This window comes from Nomascus leucogenys, chromosome 5 (genome assembly GCF_006542625.1).
Source record: "Nomascus leucogenys isolate Asia chromosome 5, Asia_NLE_v1, whole genome shotgun sequence".
Classification (NCBI taxonomy): domain Eukaryota; kingdom Metazoa; phylum Chordata; class Mammalia; order Primates; family Hylobatidae; genus Nomascus; species Nomascus leucogenys.
Window position 1 is genome coordinate 47889090 of NC_044385.1, and position 18305 is coordinate 47907394.

The following is an 18305-nucleotide window of genomic DNA, read 5'->3' on the forward strand; positions in this document are numbered from 1 at the left end:
TACTTGGATAGCCCTTCTCATCTAGGAAGGCTTTATATGGCTCTGAGGGCCCATAAAACCCAGCAGCGCAGTACGTGTTGATGGAAAACATGGGGAGGAGGCTGAGGGAAAGCGAGGGTGGGGTACTGCAGCCTCCCCCTCACAGCTTCTGTTAGGGCCCTGCAGCCTGGGTCTGGCCTTGAGACTCACCCAGCAGAGACTCAGCCGGTGTTTGCTGAATTCATGTGCTTGAACCCATGAGCGCCTCAGAACCATCCCTGGGCTAATGTCTAACGTGTCTCTATGGCCAAGATTCAGAGCTGGGCCCTGGAGACGCAGCCCCTGCCCTCCAGGGCCTCTGGCTGGCGGGGAAGATGCATGATGACAATGTGGTGTGTGGTGTGGGAAGCCAGGGTTGTCAGCGCCCCAGGAAGGGTTGGGGGAGATCAGCTGGAGGAGGTCATGCTGGGCAACTGTGTAATCTGAGACCCTGGGGAGTTGGGTTGAATATTCTGCCCTCCCAGAAGGCGAGCAAGGCTGACTCACCACCAGCCTCGTGCCTACTGGGCTCCCACCCCTTCCCAGGACCCTCCCCTAGCTCGGTCCCCCTGAGCTTGGCCTCCCATCCTGCAGGTGTCCTACTACAACCAGGCCACCCCAGGTGTTCTCAACTATGTGACCACCAACGTGGCCGGCCTCTCCTCTGAGTTCTACACCACCTTCAAGGCTTGCGAGCAGTTTCTCTTGGACAACCGGAATGATCTGGCCCCCAGCCTCCAGACCCTCTAGATGCCCTCAGTGGCCACATCATGCCCACTCCCACTCCATCCTGTCCCCAAGGACTCACATACAGTGCCTGGAGAAAGCCAAGGACCTTTACTTCTTCCTGCCTCCCCATGGGAAGCCTCCGCCCTGAGGTCCACTGGCCCACCACCCCTGGGTGCTCAGTTTCTGCCAACATCGGCCAGCAAGTCCTTGCGGTACCCCTGGGGCAGCCTGTAGTAGACTCGGGTCCTGTCCACAGCCCTAGCTGCCAGCAGTGCTGTCCTCACAGAGGCATAGTCGCCCCCAGCTGGGTTGTACTCCACTGTGATGGTGGCCCGGGGGGAGGATGCCAGCAGCCTGGCTATGGCTCCAGCTGTGCTGTGGCCCAACAGCATGGCCTGCATCTGGAAGGACACAGGTTGCCAGAGCCCCTGGCACAACTCCAGCATATCTGTGAGCAGCTGTTCCCTGTAGCCACTGCCCAGCACCTCCTCAGGCCAGCCTGGTGCCACAGTCACGTGGGGGAAGACCTCAGTCACAGCTGTAAGCAGCTCTCTGCCAGCCACATGGCCAGGGACCGAAAAACTCCCGTGGGAGATTTTGGCCCCAACCCACACAGGCCAATGCAAGAGGCCAAGGCTGGAGAGGCGTGCCAGCAAGGCCAGGGAAGGCCGGAGGGCTGTGGGCTCCGCTATTTGCAAATGGATGCCCCAGTGTCCAGGATGTGTGGCCAGCTGCTGCAGGCAGGACTCCAGCGTCAGGATGCTGCCACTCGGAGTATGAACAATGGGCACGGGGTTTTCAGCCACAGTTCCCTCGAGGCCAGTGTTCAACAGGATCATGCCTTCTGTGGCTGGAAAAGGCGGCAGAGGCAACCGTGTTTAGGATTTGGGTTATCATAAGGTGTTAGAGTCCCTTGTTAAACGGGCAGTGGGAGTTATGGGGTCATCAAGGACCTTGCCTCTCTGGAATCTGTCAACCCAGTTTTGGGCTCCAGGTGGATGGGTTGCTTTATAAATGTGCCTGGTGCATGAGAAACTCTCGTTTCAGCTCTTGGCCTTTACCCATGACTCAGCCTGGGGGCCGGTGCCAGCCTTGCCTGCAGCAGTGTGGCTGAGGACTGGTCTGAAGGCCAGGAGCCCTGTGCTCTTGACATCACTGTACTCCCTCTCCCTCTCCCGCAACCCTGCCCCACATTGCATCCAGGGTATGGTGTAAATAAACCCGTGTTGCCATGGCAACAGAGACTGGCGGTACCTGCCCCAAACAAAGGACACCCCTGCAGATGAGCTGGGAGGACCAGGGCTGAAGGGTAGATCTTACCTGGGAGGGTCACTGTTGCTGTTTTACTGCTGCCCTGGACGTCAGGAACCAGCCACTCCACATTCAGACCATCATCCCCGGGCAGCTGGAGAAGAGGGATCAGGCTGCCTCCCGTGTAGTACATTGGTTTCCGTGTGGCATTCACTGTGGGGCCCCAAATCGCCAAGGTGAAGTGGCTGCCATTCATGGAATACCTTCCATAGGCCACAGCTCTACGGGCATCCTGTCTAAGCCTCATGGCACCCTGCCAAGTAGCTCTCATTTCCTTGCTTTGTAGACTAGAAGAAGTGACTTGCCCAAGGTCTTATAAGCAGTAAGCAAAGTTGCTGGGAGTGGAACCTGATGGGACCAGGTCTGCCTGGCCCCAGAGCTGGTATCCTTCCCCCTCGCTTAGGTGGCTCCCATGGCAGGAATGCTGAGTCTGATGGGGCCCCTTTGAGATGGCTTAACTGCAGCTCTTCTGGGTTCGGGGTCAAGGGAATGAGGGGTTTGGATGCTGGCATCTGATCACTGCTTAACGAATACAGTGGAGGCCTCTGAAACATAAGAGTAACCGGCAGTGGAGCTGTGCACCAAGGGAAATAATGGGGGGTTTGGAATTTGCTGGTTTCCTACCTGCTGGGCCACATACAAGCTGAGTGACTGTATAAATCCCTGAACTGTTTTGAGTTGCTGTTTCTCTATAAAATGGAATCCCTCAGTTTCTCTATAAAATGAATGTGTGGGTCAGGCAGGTGGCTCATGCTTGTAATCCCAGCACTTTGGGAGGCCAAGGCAGGCGGATCACCTGAGGGCAGAAGTTCGAGACCAGCCTGGCCCAACATGGTGAAACCCCATCTCTATTAAAAATACAAAAAGTAGCCGGGCATGGTGGCGCAGGAGAATCGCTTGAACCCAGGAGGCGGAGGTTGCAGGGAGCCGAGATTGCGCCGCTGCACTCCAGCCTGGGTGACAGAGTCAGACTACGTCTCAAATAAATAAATAAATACAAATAAAATGGATGTTTAAAGCTTAGCATACCATCCCAGGGCCTGGCACACAAAATGCAGCCGCCTCCTGTCCCACCCCGGCCTTCCCCCTTCTGATATCCCTTCTACCCAGCTCTGCTCCGGTGCCCACCAAGTGCTGCTCCATGCAGAATCCAGCCCACACCACCCTTCCCAGTTCCTCTCCTTACAGGCCAGCTGCTTGAACTGTGACAGGAGGGGCTCAAAGAGGTCGTAGTAGGCTTGGTGGACAGCAGTGTTATCCCGGACGTAGAGCAGATCCTCCACCGACATGGGGTCTGAGGCAGCCTGCCACAGCGTCAGGCTGTACCTGGGGACACGAGAGCTGGTTCGGTGCCTGTCTGGGCCCAGCAAGACCCTCAGCCCCACTCCTGTGCTCAGAACTGGATGTCAGCTGGGCCCAGGGTAGAGCAACTGTCCTCCAGTCACCTACCTGCCACTTCTCCCTGAGTCCTACCCCTTCCCAAGGGCAGGAGCCAGAGGGAATTCAGGAAAGATGACTGAAAGCAGAGGCCCAGGAGGGAGGGGGAGCCTGTCCTGCCTCCTCACTTGCAGTGTCTATTTCTGAGTCCTGTCTTAGGAAAGGGGCAGGACAGATGGGGGAGGGTGTGGAAGGGTGGGTCAGGCATCAAGAGGGGGAGGGGGCAGCTTTGGGAGTCCTGTGGAAAGTAGGGGGGATAGTGGGGGCAGGGGAGTCTCTAAATTCCTATAGGGCTATCCTAGGGCAGGGGTTGAAGGCACAATCTGTGTAGCCCCAGGGGTACAGCTGGCTCCTATTGGAGGAAGCTGTGGGGAGACAAACTGTGTCTTGGTATAAATATTTTCCAGAGGGCAGAGAATTACCCACCAATGAAAGGGTTCCCTTGGGAGGTAGTGAGTAGCCCGTCACCAGAGGTATGCAAGCAGAAAGAACCGGCAGGGGTTGGACGAAATGACCTTTAAGACCCTTCCAGCCATGAGCTTCTGGGATCTTGCTGGGGGCATCAGCGCCTCCAGGAGGGTGGGGGTGGGTTTGGTGGTTTTCACCTCTCAGATTGGCTCAGCAGCCAGCTGAAGTGGGGCCAGGCGGTGCGCACCATGGAGGACCGCACGGGGAAGGTGACCCTCTGGGGCACCCCTCCCACCAGCTCGTGCATCTTCTCCACCATGGCTCGGGTGTACGTCCTGTCTGGGGACGTGGACACGTAGAAGGTGGTCCAGCCTGGAGACAGGGTAGCCCTGGGATACTTCTCCTGGACCAGGGCCAGGAACCTGCAAAAAAAATCAGAGATGTTGGTCTCATGGAGCTGCGGTGGCCCCTTCCTCTCCTCTGGGTTCTCATCACAGTGCTAGGGAGTGGCAGGGCCTATTGGATCGATGATAAGGTCAGAAGCAGAGTCCCAAAGAACAGAATGGCTTGTTTCAGGTCCCATAAATTGGGCGTGGACTTTGGAGTCAGGGAAGTCTGGGTTCAGATCCTGATTCTGATCTTGGGCAGGTAACTCAACCTCATAGACAGCATCCCTTCTAGCAGGGCAGGTTTCTTAAACATCCCCATATAGACAGGAAACTGACTCAGAGCTGAGCTCTGCCGGCTGGGAGTCTCTGAAGTTTTTCAGGTTTTCTTTAAAAATCTCCCTCCTGCCAGGTGTGGTGGCTCACGCCTGTAATCCCGGCACTTTGGGAGGCGGAGGCAGGTGGATCACCTGAGGTCGGGAGTTCGAGACCAGCCTGACCAACATGGAGAAACCCCGTCTCTACTAAAAATACAAAATTAGCTGAACGTGGTGGCGCATGGCTATAATCCCAGCTACTTGGGAGGCTGAGGCAGGAAAATCGCTTGAACCCTGGAGGCAGAGGTTGTGGTGAGCTGAGATCACGCCATTGCACTCCAACTTGGGCAACAGAGCAAGACTCCGTCTCAAAAAAAAAAAATTTCTTTTCCTGCCTTCCTGCCTTCCTGCTTTCCTCTCTCCCTCCCTCCCTCCCTTCCTTCTTTTCTTCCCTTCATATCTTTCTCTCTTTTCTTTCTATACGTGGTCTCGCTGTGTTGCCCAGGCTGGTCTCAAACTCCTGAGCTCAAGGGATCCACTCACCTCGGCCTCCCAAAGTACTGGGATTATAGGTGTCAGCCACTGTGCCCAGCCTAAAATTTTATTTGAATTTTGCCTTGATAAAAATATTTTAATTTTTTCTTTGTACTTTTCTTCTTCAAAAGATGCAAATTTTAATAGGCAAATTACGTTGCCACCCACTGCCCACCCAAAAAAATCTACTGAGTAAAATTAGCACTCCAAGAAGACAGGTCATATTTATCTTGGGCCACTGATTACATTTTCCAAACTACTACTTTTGGAAGGCACCTCAGCTTGAGAAGCACAATAATAAATACTAGATGGATGGGTTGCTGGCTGGTTGGATGGATGGAGGAAGAGATGGATGGAAAGAGCCTGGAGCTTAGAATCAGAAAGGCCTGGGTTTGAATCTTTCCTCTGCCACTTACTAGACTTAGGCAGGTCTTTTAACTTCTATAATATAGTTCCTGCATTAATAAAATGAAAATAATACTACCTACCTCATTCTTGTAAGAGTTAAATGGTGTTCTGCAAGTCAAGTGCTTAAAACAGTTCTGGGACACGTAATAAACTTTGAACAAATTGAGCTTCCACTATTGTCAGCTTTATCATCTGCAAAGTGGGGAGAAAGCCCTGACTTGGCAGTGCTATGTAAGGATCGGATCAAAGACATTCTCTCCTTTTATGTGGTCTCTTTGTAAACTGTAGAGCACTGTGCAGCTACTGTATGTGAGGGCTGTGAGCAGCAGCGCTGGAACTCATGAGGGGAATTCCAGCTGGGGAAGGAATCAAGGTTTTAGACTTCTCTAGCAGGCCAAATCCTGTGCTGGTCACTGGGAAATACAAGTGGGCACTTGGCCCTGTCTGCCTTCCAGGAGTTCAATGTAGTAGGGGTGACAAATCTGTGAATGCACAGTGACAGCCCCATGAAGTCAGGGCTGTGTTAGAAGGAAGTGTAGGGGTTTAGGGGCCCAGAAGAAGTCCTGCAGCGGCCTAGGATGTCAAGGAAGTTTCTAGAGGAGACAATGAAGTGCCAGTGGTTTGTCAGAAAATGGGGGAAAGGCACTGGAGGAAGAGGGAACAGCATGTGCAAAGGCTCAGAGGTGAGGCTATATATAGTGTGACTGGAGACAAACTCAGAGGTCCCCTAAGATCCCCATCCTGTGGTAGGTGTTGACAGAAGAGGGCTGGACACAGCTGGGACAGAGAGGCGGACACTCACTGTGTGGCATTGACCTCAGTTGAGATGAGCATGTTGGGGCCCTTTAAGATGTCAGCGTTGATCCATATGGGCCGCCGGACTTTGCCTTCCTCTGTCAGCCGCCGCAGGAGGTCCAGGGAGGGGCCCACGGCCTTGATGTTCTTGAAGTCCAGTTTGATGCCTGTGGGGAAAGGGACAAGGGCTTGGGGAACTGGTGAAGGAACTAGGAATAGGTGACTCCCTGGGCAGAAAGCAGAGAGGGTGCGTGTGCATGTGCGTGCGCGTGCGTGTGTGCGTGTGCATGCGTGTGCGTGCGCGGGCGCGGTGGAGTCGGGAGGGCGGAAGGACAAGCACCACATCCCTGCAGGGTGTGAGGAAGGCGTTTCGAAGAGACAGAGCTAACTCAGAGAAGAAGGGCCTGCCTCTAGAGGAGTTCCCATCTTCTGCGGGGAGGAAACAGAGGCCGGGTGAGGACTTGGCCTTGTGGCTGCTGCAGCTGGGAATGAAGTCTCTGCTGAAAAGGGGTTGTGGTTCCTGAACAGGGCGGACTCAGGGGGTCCTAAACCACCAGGGCCTGTAGGGAGGTTACTCAGCCTCCGGGAAGGTGCGTTTGAATAGAGGAGGAAATCTCTGCAGAGGAAGGACCTGGTGCTTTTCAGGGTGGTGAGGAGAGGAGGCTGGGAAGATACAGAGGGATGCTGAAAGCCAGGCCAAGATCACACTTTTTCCTGAGGACAATGGGGAGCCACGGAGGGTTAAAACAGAGGCGTGGCATGACAAAACTGGTGTTTTGAAAAGATCCCTCAGGTGCGTGTGTGTGGTCATGGTAGTCAAGGGAAGCCTGGAGGGGCCGAATTTGGGGCAGGAAGCCGGTGAGGGAGGTCCTGGAGAGATACGATGTGGCTGCGACTAGACGGGGGCAGGGTTAGGGGTTAGGATTGGTGGGTGCTGCAACTGAGTGGCTGTGAGGATGAGGGAGAGGGGAGGCGTTATGGTGATACCTGGATTCTGACTGTGACTGGTGAAGGGGTGCAGAGGGGAAGGGTGGGGCTGGGCTTTGAACGTGTTACGTCCAGTTCTGTAGATACAGGAGGAAGCACTCTGAGCATGCGTGGCACTTTGCAGTTCACACTGTACTGCCCGCTGTCTCCCCTGTGTGTCCAGGAGAGAACACCAGGACCTGCACTGACACGTTCCCCATCTCGCCTAGTCCTCACTGAGCCTGGGCATCTATAATATCGTGATGAGAAAGCCAAGGCAATGAACACCTCGTGTCAGGGCTGGACTTGCTTCCCAGTGAGGGATCTCTGCACATGCTGCCCCCAGGCCAGAGGGCTGGGGGCCGGAGAGGGTTTCCAGAGAGGCCCTTACCCTTTTGGGAAGAGCCCAGCACAGCGTCCAGCCACTGCTCCAGTGTGTTGTCGCTATAGATAGCCGGAGGGTGTGCCATGATGGGAACTCCTGTCTCATTGGCTGTGCCGAGCCCTTCCACATTGACGTCAGCCTCCAGGACTGTGATGTTGCCTGTGGAAGAGGCAAAAACTCAGTCAGTTCCTTTTTTTAAAAAAAGAAAACTTTTTTCTCATCATAAAAGCATTACAAATTACAGAACATTTGAGAAATACAGAAAAGTGGAAGAAGAGGAAAATATTCACCCACACTTCCATCATAGTTTCACATTTTGATGGATTTTTTCTTCCATTTTCTTCTATGCATAGGTTTTTTTTTTTTTTTTTTTTTTGAGACAGAGTCTTGCTCTATTACCCAGGCTGGAGTGCAGTGGTGTGATCTTGGGCTCACTATAACCTCCATCTCCCAGTTTCAAGCAATTCTTGAAATTCTCCTGCCTCAGCCTCCCAAGTAGCTGGGATTTACAGGCGTGTGCCACCATGCCTAGCTAATTTTTGTATTTAGTGGAGACGGGGTTTCACCATATTGGCCAGGCTGCTGTCAGAACTCCTGACCTCAAGTGATCTGCCCACCTCAGCCTCCCAAGTGCTGGGATTACAGGCGTGAGCCACCGCGCCCGGCCCTATGCATAGTTTTTACACAGTTGAGACTCCACTGCATTTATAATTCATGTTTTTTCAACATTATGACACATTTCCATAATCTTTTTTATACATCTCTTTAGAGCAAACAAGGCGAAGAAACAAAAAGCTTCAAAAGCCCTGGTTGAGGGTGTTCACTACCATGTAGGGATCATCCCCCATTCCTGAGATGCTTTGGTAGTTTGATTTTTGCTATTAGTCTTGCTATGTTGCCCTGTCTGGTCTTGAACTCCTGGGCTCAAGCAATCCTCCCACTTTGGCCTCTCAAACTGTTGAGATTACAGGTGTGAGCCTCAGTGCCCAGCCCACAGGATCATTTTTAAAGCCCATGTTATCAAACTGCTTTCCGGAAAAGTTGTTCTGATTCCTGTTCCCGCCTGTAGTACACAAGGTTGCCCATTTCACCGCATCATCACCGACACTGAGTTATCTTTTAGCTTCACGTAGTTAACTCAATCAGGTGGACATCTTCTGATTCCTGCCTTCGAGAATTCAGTCTAGTAGGGAGCTCAGACCTTTCTAATGGGAAGCTGTCTCTAGAAAATCATGCAAGGGGCACTCACACTTGAAGAGTGTAGTGGAGGGAGAGGGGTTGCTTTTGGCCCTTGCAGCATCACAGACAATTGATGCCAGAAGGAGCCTTTTCTCTTGCTCTCTCCCCGACTCCTGACCATTCTTCTCACCTCTAGCACTGCTTCCCTGCAAGTCTGTTCTCTATAGAGCCACCAGAGTGAGTGTCCTAAACATGTACCTGATCATGTCGCTTGCTGTTAAAAAAGGCCAGAAAACCTACCCATTGCTCTGAACATGAAACCCAAACTCTTTATCATAGTCTTTGTGGTCTGTACAATCAGGGCCTGCCAGATTTTCCAATTTCATCTCACGTTCCACTCTCCTTCATTCTTCGAGTTCCAGGCGCCCAGCTTCTCCAACTGTAATGTGCACATAGATCACCCAGGAACTGTACAAATGCATGTTCTGATCACTAGGTCTGTGGCAGGGCCTGAGATTCTGCTTTTTTTTTTTTTTTAGATGAAGTCTCGCTCCGTCGCCCAGGCTGGAGTGCAGTGGCGCGATCACGGCTCACTGCAACCTCTGCCTGCTGGGTTCAAGCGATTCTCCTGCCTCAGCCTCCTGAGTAGCTGGGACTACAGGTATGCACCACCACCGTGCATGGCTAATTTTTGTACTTTTTTTTTTTTTTTTTTTTTTTTTTTTTTTTTTTGAGACGGAGTCTTGCTCTTTCACCCAGGCTGGAGTGCGGTGGCGCGATCTCGGCTCACTGCAAGCTCCACCTCCCGGGTTCACGCCATTCTCCTGCCTCAGCCTCTCCGAGTAGCTGGGACTACAAGCGCCCGCCACCACGCCCGGCTAATTTTTTGTATTTTTAGTAGAGACGGGGTTTCACCGTGGTGTCGATCTCCTGACCTCGTGATCCGCCCGCCTCGGCCTCCCAAAGTGCTGGGATTACAAGCGTGAGCCACCGCGCCCGGCCAATTTTTGTACTTTTAGTGGAGACGCGGTTTTACCTCATCAGTCAGGCTGGTCTTGAACTCCTGACCTCAGGTGATCCACCCCCCTCAGCCTCCCAAAGTGCTGGAATTACAGGCATGAGCTACCAGGCCTGGCCCGAGATTCTGCATTTTTAACACACTCCCCAGGGATGCACATGCTGCTGGGCCATGGGCCACATGTTGGGTAGCAAGGCTTTAATTTGTTTTGTCCTCCCCTTCTCTGGGCTATTGCCTGGCAACACTCTTCTCTCAACTTTACTATGGCACCTCCCGCTCATCCTTTAGCGTTGGCTTAAAAAAATCACTTCCTCAGCCGGGCACGGTGGCTCACGCCTGTAATCCTAGCACTTTGGGAGTCCGAGGCAGGCAGATCACTTGAGGTTAGTTTGAGACTAGCCTGGTCAACATGGTGAAACCCTGTCTCTACTAAAAATACAAAAATTAGCCAGGCATGGTGGTGGGCTCCTATAATCCCAGCTACTCGGGAGGCTGAGGCAGGAAGAATCACTTAAACCTGGGAGGTGGAGGTTGCAGTGAGCCAAGATCACGCCAGTGCACTCCAGCCTGGGCAACAGAGCGAGATCCTGTCTCAAGACAAACAAACAAACAAAAACTCTCTTCACCTTAAAAATTGTGACTTGCCTTCCAGAGGCTGAACCTGGGGGCTGACTTGCTTGGGGGTGGGAAGTGAAGAAGGAGCAAGAGATGAGAGGAAAGGATTGGTTTCCTGTGGCCACAGCTGCAGCCCTGGTCCCCAGGAAGCCATAGTCAGGAGGGAAGGGGACATGCAGTCACTAGCCCTCCTTGTACCAGCTTTACCCATCTGCAGGAGATCACGGTGGCTGTGTGCAGACCATGAATTGACACTGTTGGCTTCCAGTCCCCACCCTAACACTTTCCAGCTGTGTGATCTTGGGAAGGTTATTTGACCTTTTTGTGCCTGTTTCCTCATCTACAAGAATTAAATAATAAAATATCCCTGGTTAGGCATTCACTAAGTGTTAATTATTTATATGGAGTTGATTGCTTAACTAGTGTAAGGGGCCATCTGGTGTATTTCTGTTGCTTCAGCATAATTATTAATAATGACCTCAAAAGAGCCCTGCTTTGGTTGATTCGGTCATTCTACCAGCCCTCAGACCCCAGTTTCCTTGTCTGAAATGGAAGGAGTTTGCTTGAGCAGTGGTTCTCAAAGTGTGGTCCTGGGGCCAGCAGCCTTAGCATCACTTGGGGGTGGGGCCAGCAGCCTGTGTCTTCTGAAACGTGCCCGGGTTTGAGGACTGTTCCCTTCATCTTTTATAGCTACTGCTTTAAAGTTCACTAGCATGTTTGTGAACATTATCTACTGAGCTTCCCAACAGCCCTGAAGGAGAGGGTGGGGGTCAAGCGTCATGCAGTGGCTTGGAGCGTGCACTCTGGGGCTGACCACTCTGAGCTCCAATGTTGGCTTAATCGCTTTCAGACAGTGTAACCTTGGCTAAGTCACCTAACTTTTCTGAGCCTCTATTTCTCTCCTGTGAAATGGTACCCATGAAACAGGTTGCATGGTAGTCCCAGGAGAACCTGTGTGTAATGTGCGCCCAGTGAACCTTGGCCACCTGGTTACTGTAACCATTTTTGAAGTGCAGATTTCTGGCTTCTTGAGGCTTTGAAGGTAAAGGCTTCCTTACAGGTTGGTCCCTGACAGGTCGAGGAAGGGGTAGCTGGGAGGAAGGGCAGTATAGTCATGACTTTGGAGTCAGACATGTGGTTTAAATCTAAGCTCGGAGTTTATCAGCTGCACAACCTTAAGGCGGTCACTTAACCCCTCTGAGCCCTTATTTCCTTGTGAGGAAAGACATGTAAACAGCCGTCATGCCACCACAGATCCTCACTTCTCTCCGTCTTCTCCATCCCCTGCCCTGGCCTGCCTCAGTCTTGGCAGCTGGACTTACTGTTCAGGGCAGCTGTCATGGCTTCCTTGCTGTTGGCTGCGTGGTACCAGGTGACCTCCAAGGCATCTCGGCGGCTGATCTGGCCCAGGCTCAGCAGGTAGTCCAGCATGTCGGCATCAGGGCTGCAGGCCTCCGGCTCACAGCCTGGAAGGAATCCCAAGGGGCTGTTAGCGTCTGTCCTCGCCCCAGCCCAAGACTCATTTCGTTCATCCCATGACCCTCCCTGGGCTCCCACGGTGTCTAGTACCCCATCTGGCAGAGGGACAGTGAGGCTCAGACTCACTGGTGCTGCAATAGAGGGAAATGAATGGGCTCCTGGGGCCTAAGGAGGCCTCAGTACCAGCCTGGGGCAGTCAGGAAAGGGGGGCAGGTTCACAGAGAAGGGAACACTTAAGGAAGACCTTGAAGGATGTGTGTAAATTTCACAGAAATGGGAGAATAGGTTATTCCAGACAGAGAGAAAGCAAAGGCTTGGCTTCAGGAGAGTGCAGTTGCCTGAAGGAAGAGCCACTGGCCTGGTAGAGATGGAACATAAAAGTGGAATGTGGAAAGATTGGAAGAGGAGGCCAGGCATGGTGGCTCATGCCTGTAATCCCAGCACTTTGGGAGGCCAAGGTGGGTGGATCACCTGAGATCAGGAGTTCGAGACCAGCCTGGCCAACATGGTGAAACCATGTCTCTACTACACATACAAAAATTAGTTAGATGGACGTGGTGGCAGGAGCCTGTAATCCCAGCTACTCGGGAGGCTGAAGCAGGAGAATCACCTGAAACCGGAAGGCGGAGGTTGCAGTGAGCCGAGATTGCACCACTGTACTCCAGCCTGGATGACAGAAAGAGACTCTGTCAAAAAAAAAAAGGCTGGGTTCAGTGGCTCGCACCTGTAATCCTAGCACTTTGGGAGGCTGAGGTGGGTGGATTGCCTGAGCTCAGGAGTTCAAGACCAGCCTGGGCAACATGGTGAAACCCCATCTCTACTAAAAACACAAAAAATTAGATGGGCTTGGTGGCATGCGCCTGTAATCCCAACCACTGGGGAGGCCAAGGCAGAGAATCACTTGAACCTGGGAGACAGAGGTTGCAGTGAGCCGGAGATCATGCCACTGCACTCCAGCCTGGGTGATTGAGTGAGACACTGTCTCAAAAAAAAAAAAAAAAAGCTGTGCGCGGTGACTGATGCCTGTAATCCCAGCACTTTGGGAGCCTGAGGCTGGCGGATCACCTGAGTTCAGGAATTCACGATCAGCCTGGCCAACATGGTGAAACCCCATCTCTACTAAAAATACAAAAATTAGCTGGGCGTGGTGGTCCATGCCTGTAATTCCAGCTACTGGGGAGGCTGAGGCAAAATAATTGCTTGAACCTGGGAGGCGGAGGTTGCATTGAGCCCAGATCATGCCACTGCACTCCAGCCTGGGCAACAGAGCAAGACTCTGTCTCAAAATAAATAAATTAATTAATTAAATTAAAAAAAAAGATTGGAAGAAGGTTGGGATCAGGTTGTGAATGGCCTTGAACTTTAGCAAAGGAGTTGGTATGTGCTGAGGGCAGCGAGCGAGGGTTGCTTGGAAAGATCTGGGCTACAGAGCTAACATGAGCTAACAAAAGCAGGCAGAGGGACCTTGTAAGAGGGGTCCAGGAGGAGACTTCGAAGCTTCTCACAGGGTAGGGCCGGAGGGATGGAGGGCAGAGGGCAGAAAGGCAGAGCCCTTAAGGCTCAGGACTGAGGAACACAAGCATGAGGTGGGTGCGTGGTGGCTACTCCAGGTACCTGTGTGAATGGAGGAGCCCTTCACTGAGAGGCTGCAGGGGCGAGCAGCTGTTGGGGAGAAGAGTTGAGCTCAGCCTAGTCTGCTGAGTTTGAGGTTGCTTGTGTGACTCCCAAGAAGGGCACAGGAGGAAGGTCTGGGCTGAAAGCCAAGATCTGATGGTCTTCAGGCAACTGAAGTAGGAAAAAAAGTTAAAGGTGGCCAGGCGCAGTGGCTCATGCCTGTAATCCCAGCACTTTGGGAGGCCAAGGCGGGCCGATCACCTGAGGTCAGGAGTTCAAGACGACCCTGGCCAACATGGTGAAACCCCGTCTCTACTGAAAATACAAAAAAAAATTGGCCCGGCCCGGTGGCTCACGCCTATAATCCCAGCACTTTGGGAGGCTGAGGCAGGTGGATCACCTGAGGTCAGGAGTTTGAGACCAGCCTGGCCAACATGGTGAAACCCCGCCTCTAGTAAAAATACGAAAAAATTAGTCTGGTGTGGTGGTGCCCACCTGTAATCCCAGCTACTTGGGAGGCTGAGGTGGAAGAATAGCTTGAACCCAGGAGGTGGAGGTTGCAGTGAGCCAGTATCATGCCACTGCACGCTAGGCTGGGTGACAGAGTGAGACTCTGTCTCAAAAAAAAAAAAAAAAAAAAAAAAAAAAAAAGGCCGGGTATGGTGGCTCATGCCTGTAATCCCAGAACTTTGGGAGGCCAAGATGGGCAGATCAGGAGATCAAGAGATCAAGACCATCCTGGCCAACATGGTGAAACCCTGTCTCTACTAAAAATACAAAAATTAGCTGAGCATGGTGGTGCACGCCTGTAGTCCCAGCTACTTGGGAGGCTGAAGCAGGAGAATCTGGGAGGCAGAGGTTGCAGTGAGCCGAGATCGCACTCCAGCCTGGTGACAGACTCCGTTTCAAAAAAAAAAAAAAAAACCCACAAAAAATTAGCCGGGTATGGTTGCACACGCCTGTGATCCCAGCTGCTTGCGGGGCTGAGGCAGGAGAATCTCTTGGATCCAGGAGGCGAAGGCTGCAGTGAGTTGAGATTGCACCATTGTACTCCAGCCTGAGGGACAAGAGTGAAAACTCCGTCTCAAAAAAAAAAAAAAAATAGTTAATGGGACTTTCTGCTGGGGAAGTCAACGGGACTTTCTGCTGGGGATGAAGTCATGTAGGGTTGGGGGATGGAAGAGAGAAAGAGCTGCGGATGGGGAATGAGGCTTGGTGGGGATGAGGGCTCAAGAAGAGCTGGTTGGCTGGGCATGATGACTCACATCTGTAATCACAGCATTTTGAGAGGCTGAGGCGGGTGGATCACCTGAGGTCAGGAGTTCGCAACCAGCCTGGCCAACATGGTGAAACCCCATCTCTACTAAAAATACAAAAAATTAGATGGGCTTGGTGGCATGCGCCTGTAATCCCAACCACTGGGGAGGCCAAGGCAGAGAATCACTTGAACCTGGGAGACAGAGGTTGCAGTGAGCCGGAGATCATGCCACTGCACTCCAGCCTGGGTGATTGAGTGAGACACTGTCTCAAAAAAAAAAAAAAAAAGCTGTGCGCGGTGACTGATGCCTGTAATCCCAGCACTTTGGGAGACTGAGGCAGGCGGATCACCTGAGTTCAGGAATTCACGATCAGCCTGGCCAACATGGTGAAACCCCATCTCTACTAAAAATAAAAAAATTAGCTGGGCGTGGTGGTCCATGCCTGTAATTCCAGCTACTGGGGAGGCTGAGGCAAAATAATTGCTTGAACCTGGGAGGCGGAGGTTGCATTGAGCCCAGATCATGCCACTGCACTCCAGCCTGGGCAACAGAGCAAGACTCTGTCTCAAAATAAATAAATTAATTAATTAAATTAAAAAAAAAGATTGGAAGAAGGTTGGGATCAGGTTGTGAATGGCCTTGAACTTTAGCAAAGGAGTTGGTATGTGCTGAGGGCAGCGAGCGAGGGTTGCTTGGAAAGATCTGGGCTACAGAGCTAACATGAGCTAACAAAAGCAGGCAGAGGGACCTTGTAAGAGGGGTCCAGGAGGAGACTTCGAAGCTTCTCACAGGGTAGGGCCGGAGGGATGGAGGGCAGAGGGCAGAAAGGCAGAGCCCTTAAGGCTCAGGACTGAGGAACACAAGCATGAGGTGGGTGCGTGGTGGCTACTCCAGGTACCTGTGTGAATGGAGGAGCCCTTCACTGAGAGGCTGCAGGGGCGAGCAGCTGTTGGGGAGAAGAGTTGAGCTCAGCCTAGTCTGCTGAGTTTGAGGTTGCTTGTGTGACTCCCAAGAAGGGCACAGGAGGAAGGTCTGGGCTGAAAGCCAAGATCTGATGGTCTTCAGGCAACTGAAGTAGGAAAAAAAGTTAAAGGTGGCCAGGCGCAGTGGCTCATGCCTGTAATCCCAGCACTTTGGGAGGCCAAGGCGGGCCGATCACCTGAGGTCAGGAGTTCAAGATGACCCTGGCCAACATGGTGAAACCCCGTCTCTACTGAAAATACAAAAAAAAATTGGCCCGGCCCGGTGGCGCACGCCTATAATCCCAGCACTTTGGGAGGCTGAGGCTGGTGGATCACCTGAGGTCAGGAGTTTGAGACCAGCCTGGCCAACATGGTGAAACCCCGCCTCTAGTAAAAATACGAAAAAATTAGTCTGGTGTGGTGGTGCCCACCTGTAATCCCAGCTACTTGGGAGGCTGAGGTGGAAGAATAGCTTGAACCCAGGAGGTGGAGGTTGCAGTGAGCCAGTATCATGCCACTGCACGCTAGGCTGGGTGACAGAGTGAGACTCTGTCTCAAAAAAAAAAAAAAAAAAAAAAAAAAAAAGGCCGGGTATGGTGGCTCATGCCTGTAATCCCAGAAATTTGGGAGGCCAAGATGGGCAGATCAGGAGGTCAAGAGATCAAGACCATCCTGGCCAACATGGTGAAACCCTGTCTCTACTAAAAACACAAAAATTAGCTGAGCATGGTGGTGCACGCCTGTAGTCCCAGCTACTTGGGAGGCTGAAGCAGGAGAATCTGGGAGGCAGAGGTTGCAGTGAGCCGAGATCGCACTCCAGCCTGGTGACAGACTCCGTTTCAAAAAAAAAAAAAAAAACCCACAAAATATTAGCCGGGTATGGTTGCACACGCCTGTGATCCCAGCTACTTGCGGGGCTGAGGCAGGAGAATCTCTTGGATCCAGGAGGCGAAGGCTGCAGTGAGTTGAGATTGCACCATTGTACTCCAGCCTGAGGGACAAGAGTGAAAACTCCGTCTCAAAAAAAAAAAAAAAAAATAGTTAATGGGACTTTCTGCTGGGGAAGTCAATGGGACTTTCTGCTGGGGATGAAGTCATGTAGGGTTGGGGGATGGAAGAGAGAAAGAGCTGCGGATGGGGAATGAGGCTTGGTGGGGATGAGGGCTCAAGAAGAGCTGGTTGGCTGGGCATGATGACTCACATCTGTAATCACAGCATTTTGAGAGGCTGAGGCGGGTGGATCACCTGAGGTCAGGAGTTCGCAACCAGCCTGGCCAACATGGTGAAACCCCATCTCTACTAAAAATACAAAAAATTAGTTGGGCCTGGTGGCGGGTGCCTGTAATCCCAGCTACTCGGGAGGCTGAGGCAGGAGAATCGCTTGAACCTGGGAGGTGGAGGTTGCAGTGAGCCGAGAATCACGCCATTGCGCTCCAGCCTGGGCAACAAGAGCAAAACTCCGTCTCAAAAAAAAAAAAAGAGCTGGTCAGAGCTGTAAGTGGGAAGTGGGGATAAGGAGTGAGCCATGAGGGAAGCCACTCAGGATGGCATGGGGGGAGGCACCTACCTGGCCGTCGCAGGGTGATGGCAAGGACTATCGCGGCAATGACAACCGCAGACACACAGGTAATGCCAGCAAACACCCACTTGACCTGATTCTTTGATAACTGCTCCCTGCAGACCATGGCGACGCTCTCTGGGGAATGCCCCCAACTCCGCGCGGCCCAGAGTCCCCAAGGCTCCCTGCAGCTGGGATCCTGTGGGAGGCAGGAGCTCCCAGCAGCACCTAATTCTCCACCAGGCCTGGTCTGCGCTGCAGCCCTGTAATATCCCCGACTGGAGATAACCCCTGAAGCCCCTCCTCCCTCCCCGCCCTAATCCTCTTCCCCACACCCTCCCGGGATCTTAACAGGCTAACCAGAAAATCTACCATCCCTAAAATGACCTTTGAGCACAGTAAGAGGCAGCAGAGAATGTTGGACCGAGCCCCGACCCCTGGCTCTCTGCCCCTGCCTGAGAGTCAGGAGACCAATCCCAGCCCCTGTTGCTTTTCTGGAGTCCTGGAGCAAGTGTCTGCCCCTCTCTGGGCCTCATTTCCTTCTGTGTAAAAGGAGGCACTAGACTGGGTGATCCTGAACATTCTGTTCTTTCCCTTTCTAACTCCAGGCTTTCTGCCCTGCCTTCAGGGAATCCTGCATTATCAGGCAAGGGTGGTGACAAAGACAGATTAGATCTGCGTAAGGGGCAATAATCTTCATTTCATCTGAGATTATGGCTAATAGATTATCTACCTGGGATAGAAATGGATAGTCCTGGCATGCTGGCATGGGTTACTGCAGGCCGGTTCTGGGGCAGCAAGTCCATGGGGAAGGGGCCGAGTCACTTCACGCAGAGGGAGTTCTGGGGACCCTGCTATGGGAAGCAAGTTAGAGGCTGCCCCTATTCTGAGGACCCCAGAATTTAAATGAGTCCAAGAATCACCTGT

At 52.5% G+C, this 18305-nt stretch overlaps 2 protein-coding genes across 2 annotated transcripts in view; one reads left to right on the forward strand and one right to left on the reverse strand.

The window, feature by feature from the left end:
• The window catches only part of ACOT11 (acyl-CoA thioesterase 11), a 59664-nt gene extending 57679 nt beyond the window's left edge, over positions 1 to 1985 (forward strand). The window contains exon 16 of the mRNA XM_003273070.3: positions 613 to 1985. Within this exon, the coding sequence (XP_003273118.1) occupies positions 613 to 768 (156 nt within the window). The 3' untranslated portion in view covers positions 769 to 1985. The remainder of the gene's footprint in view (positions 1 to 612) is intronic.
• Positions 833 to 17661, reverse strand: FAM151A (family with sequence similarity 151 member A). The gene is made up of 8 exons (XM_030813029.1): positions 17388 to 17661; positions 11829 to 11972; positions 7701 to 7853; positions 6351 to 6510; positions 4101 to 4325; positions 3245 to 3384; positions 2068 to 2211; positions 833 to 1597 (listed from the first exon to the last, which is right to left on the reverse strand). Exons 1-8 carry the CDS (start codon positions 17503 to 17505, stop codon positions 924 to 926), a joined length of 1758 nt encoding a protein of 585 aa, XP_030668889.1. The 5' UTR covers positions 17506 to 17661; the 3' UTR covers positions 833 to 923.
• Positions 17662 to 18305: the final 644 nt, after the last annotated feature.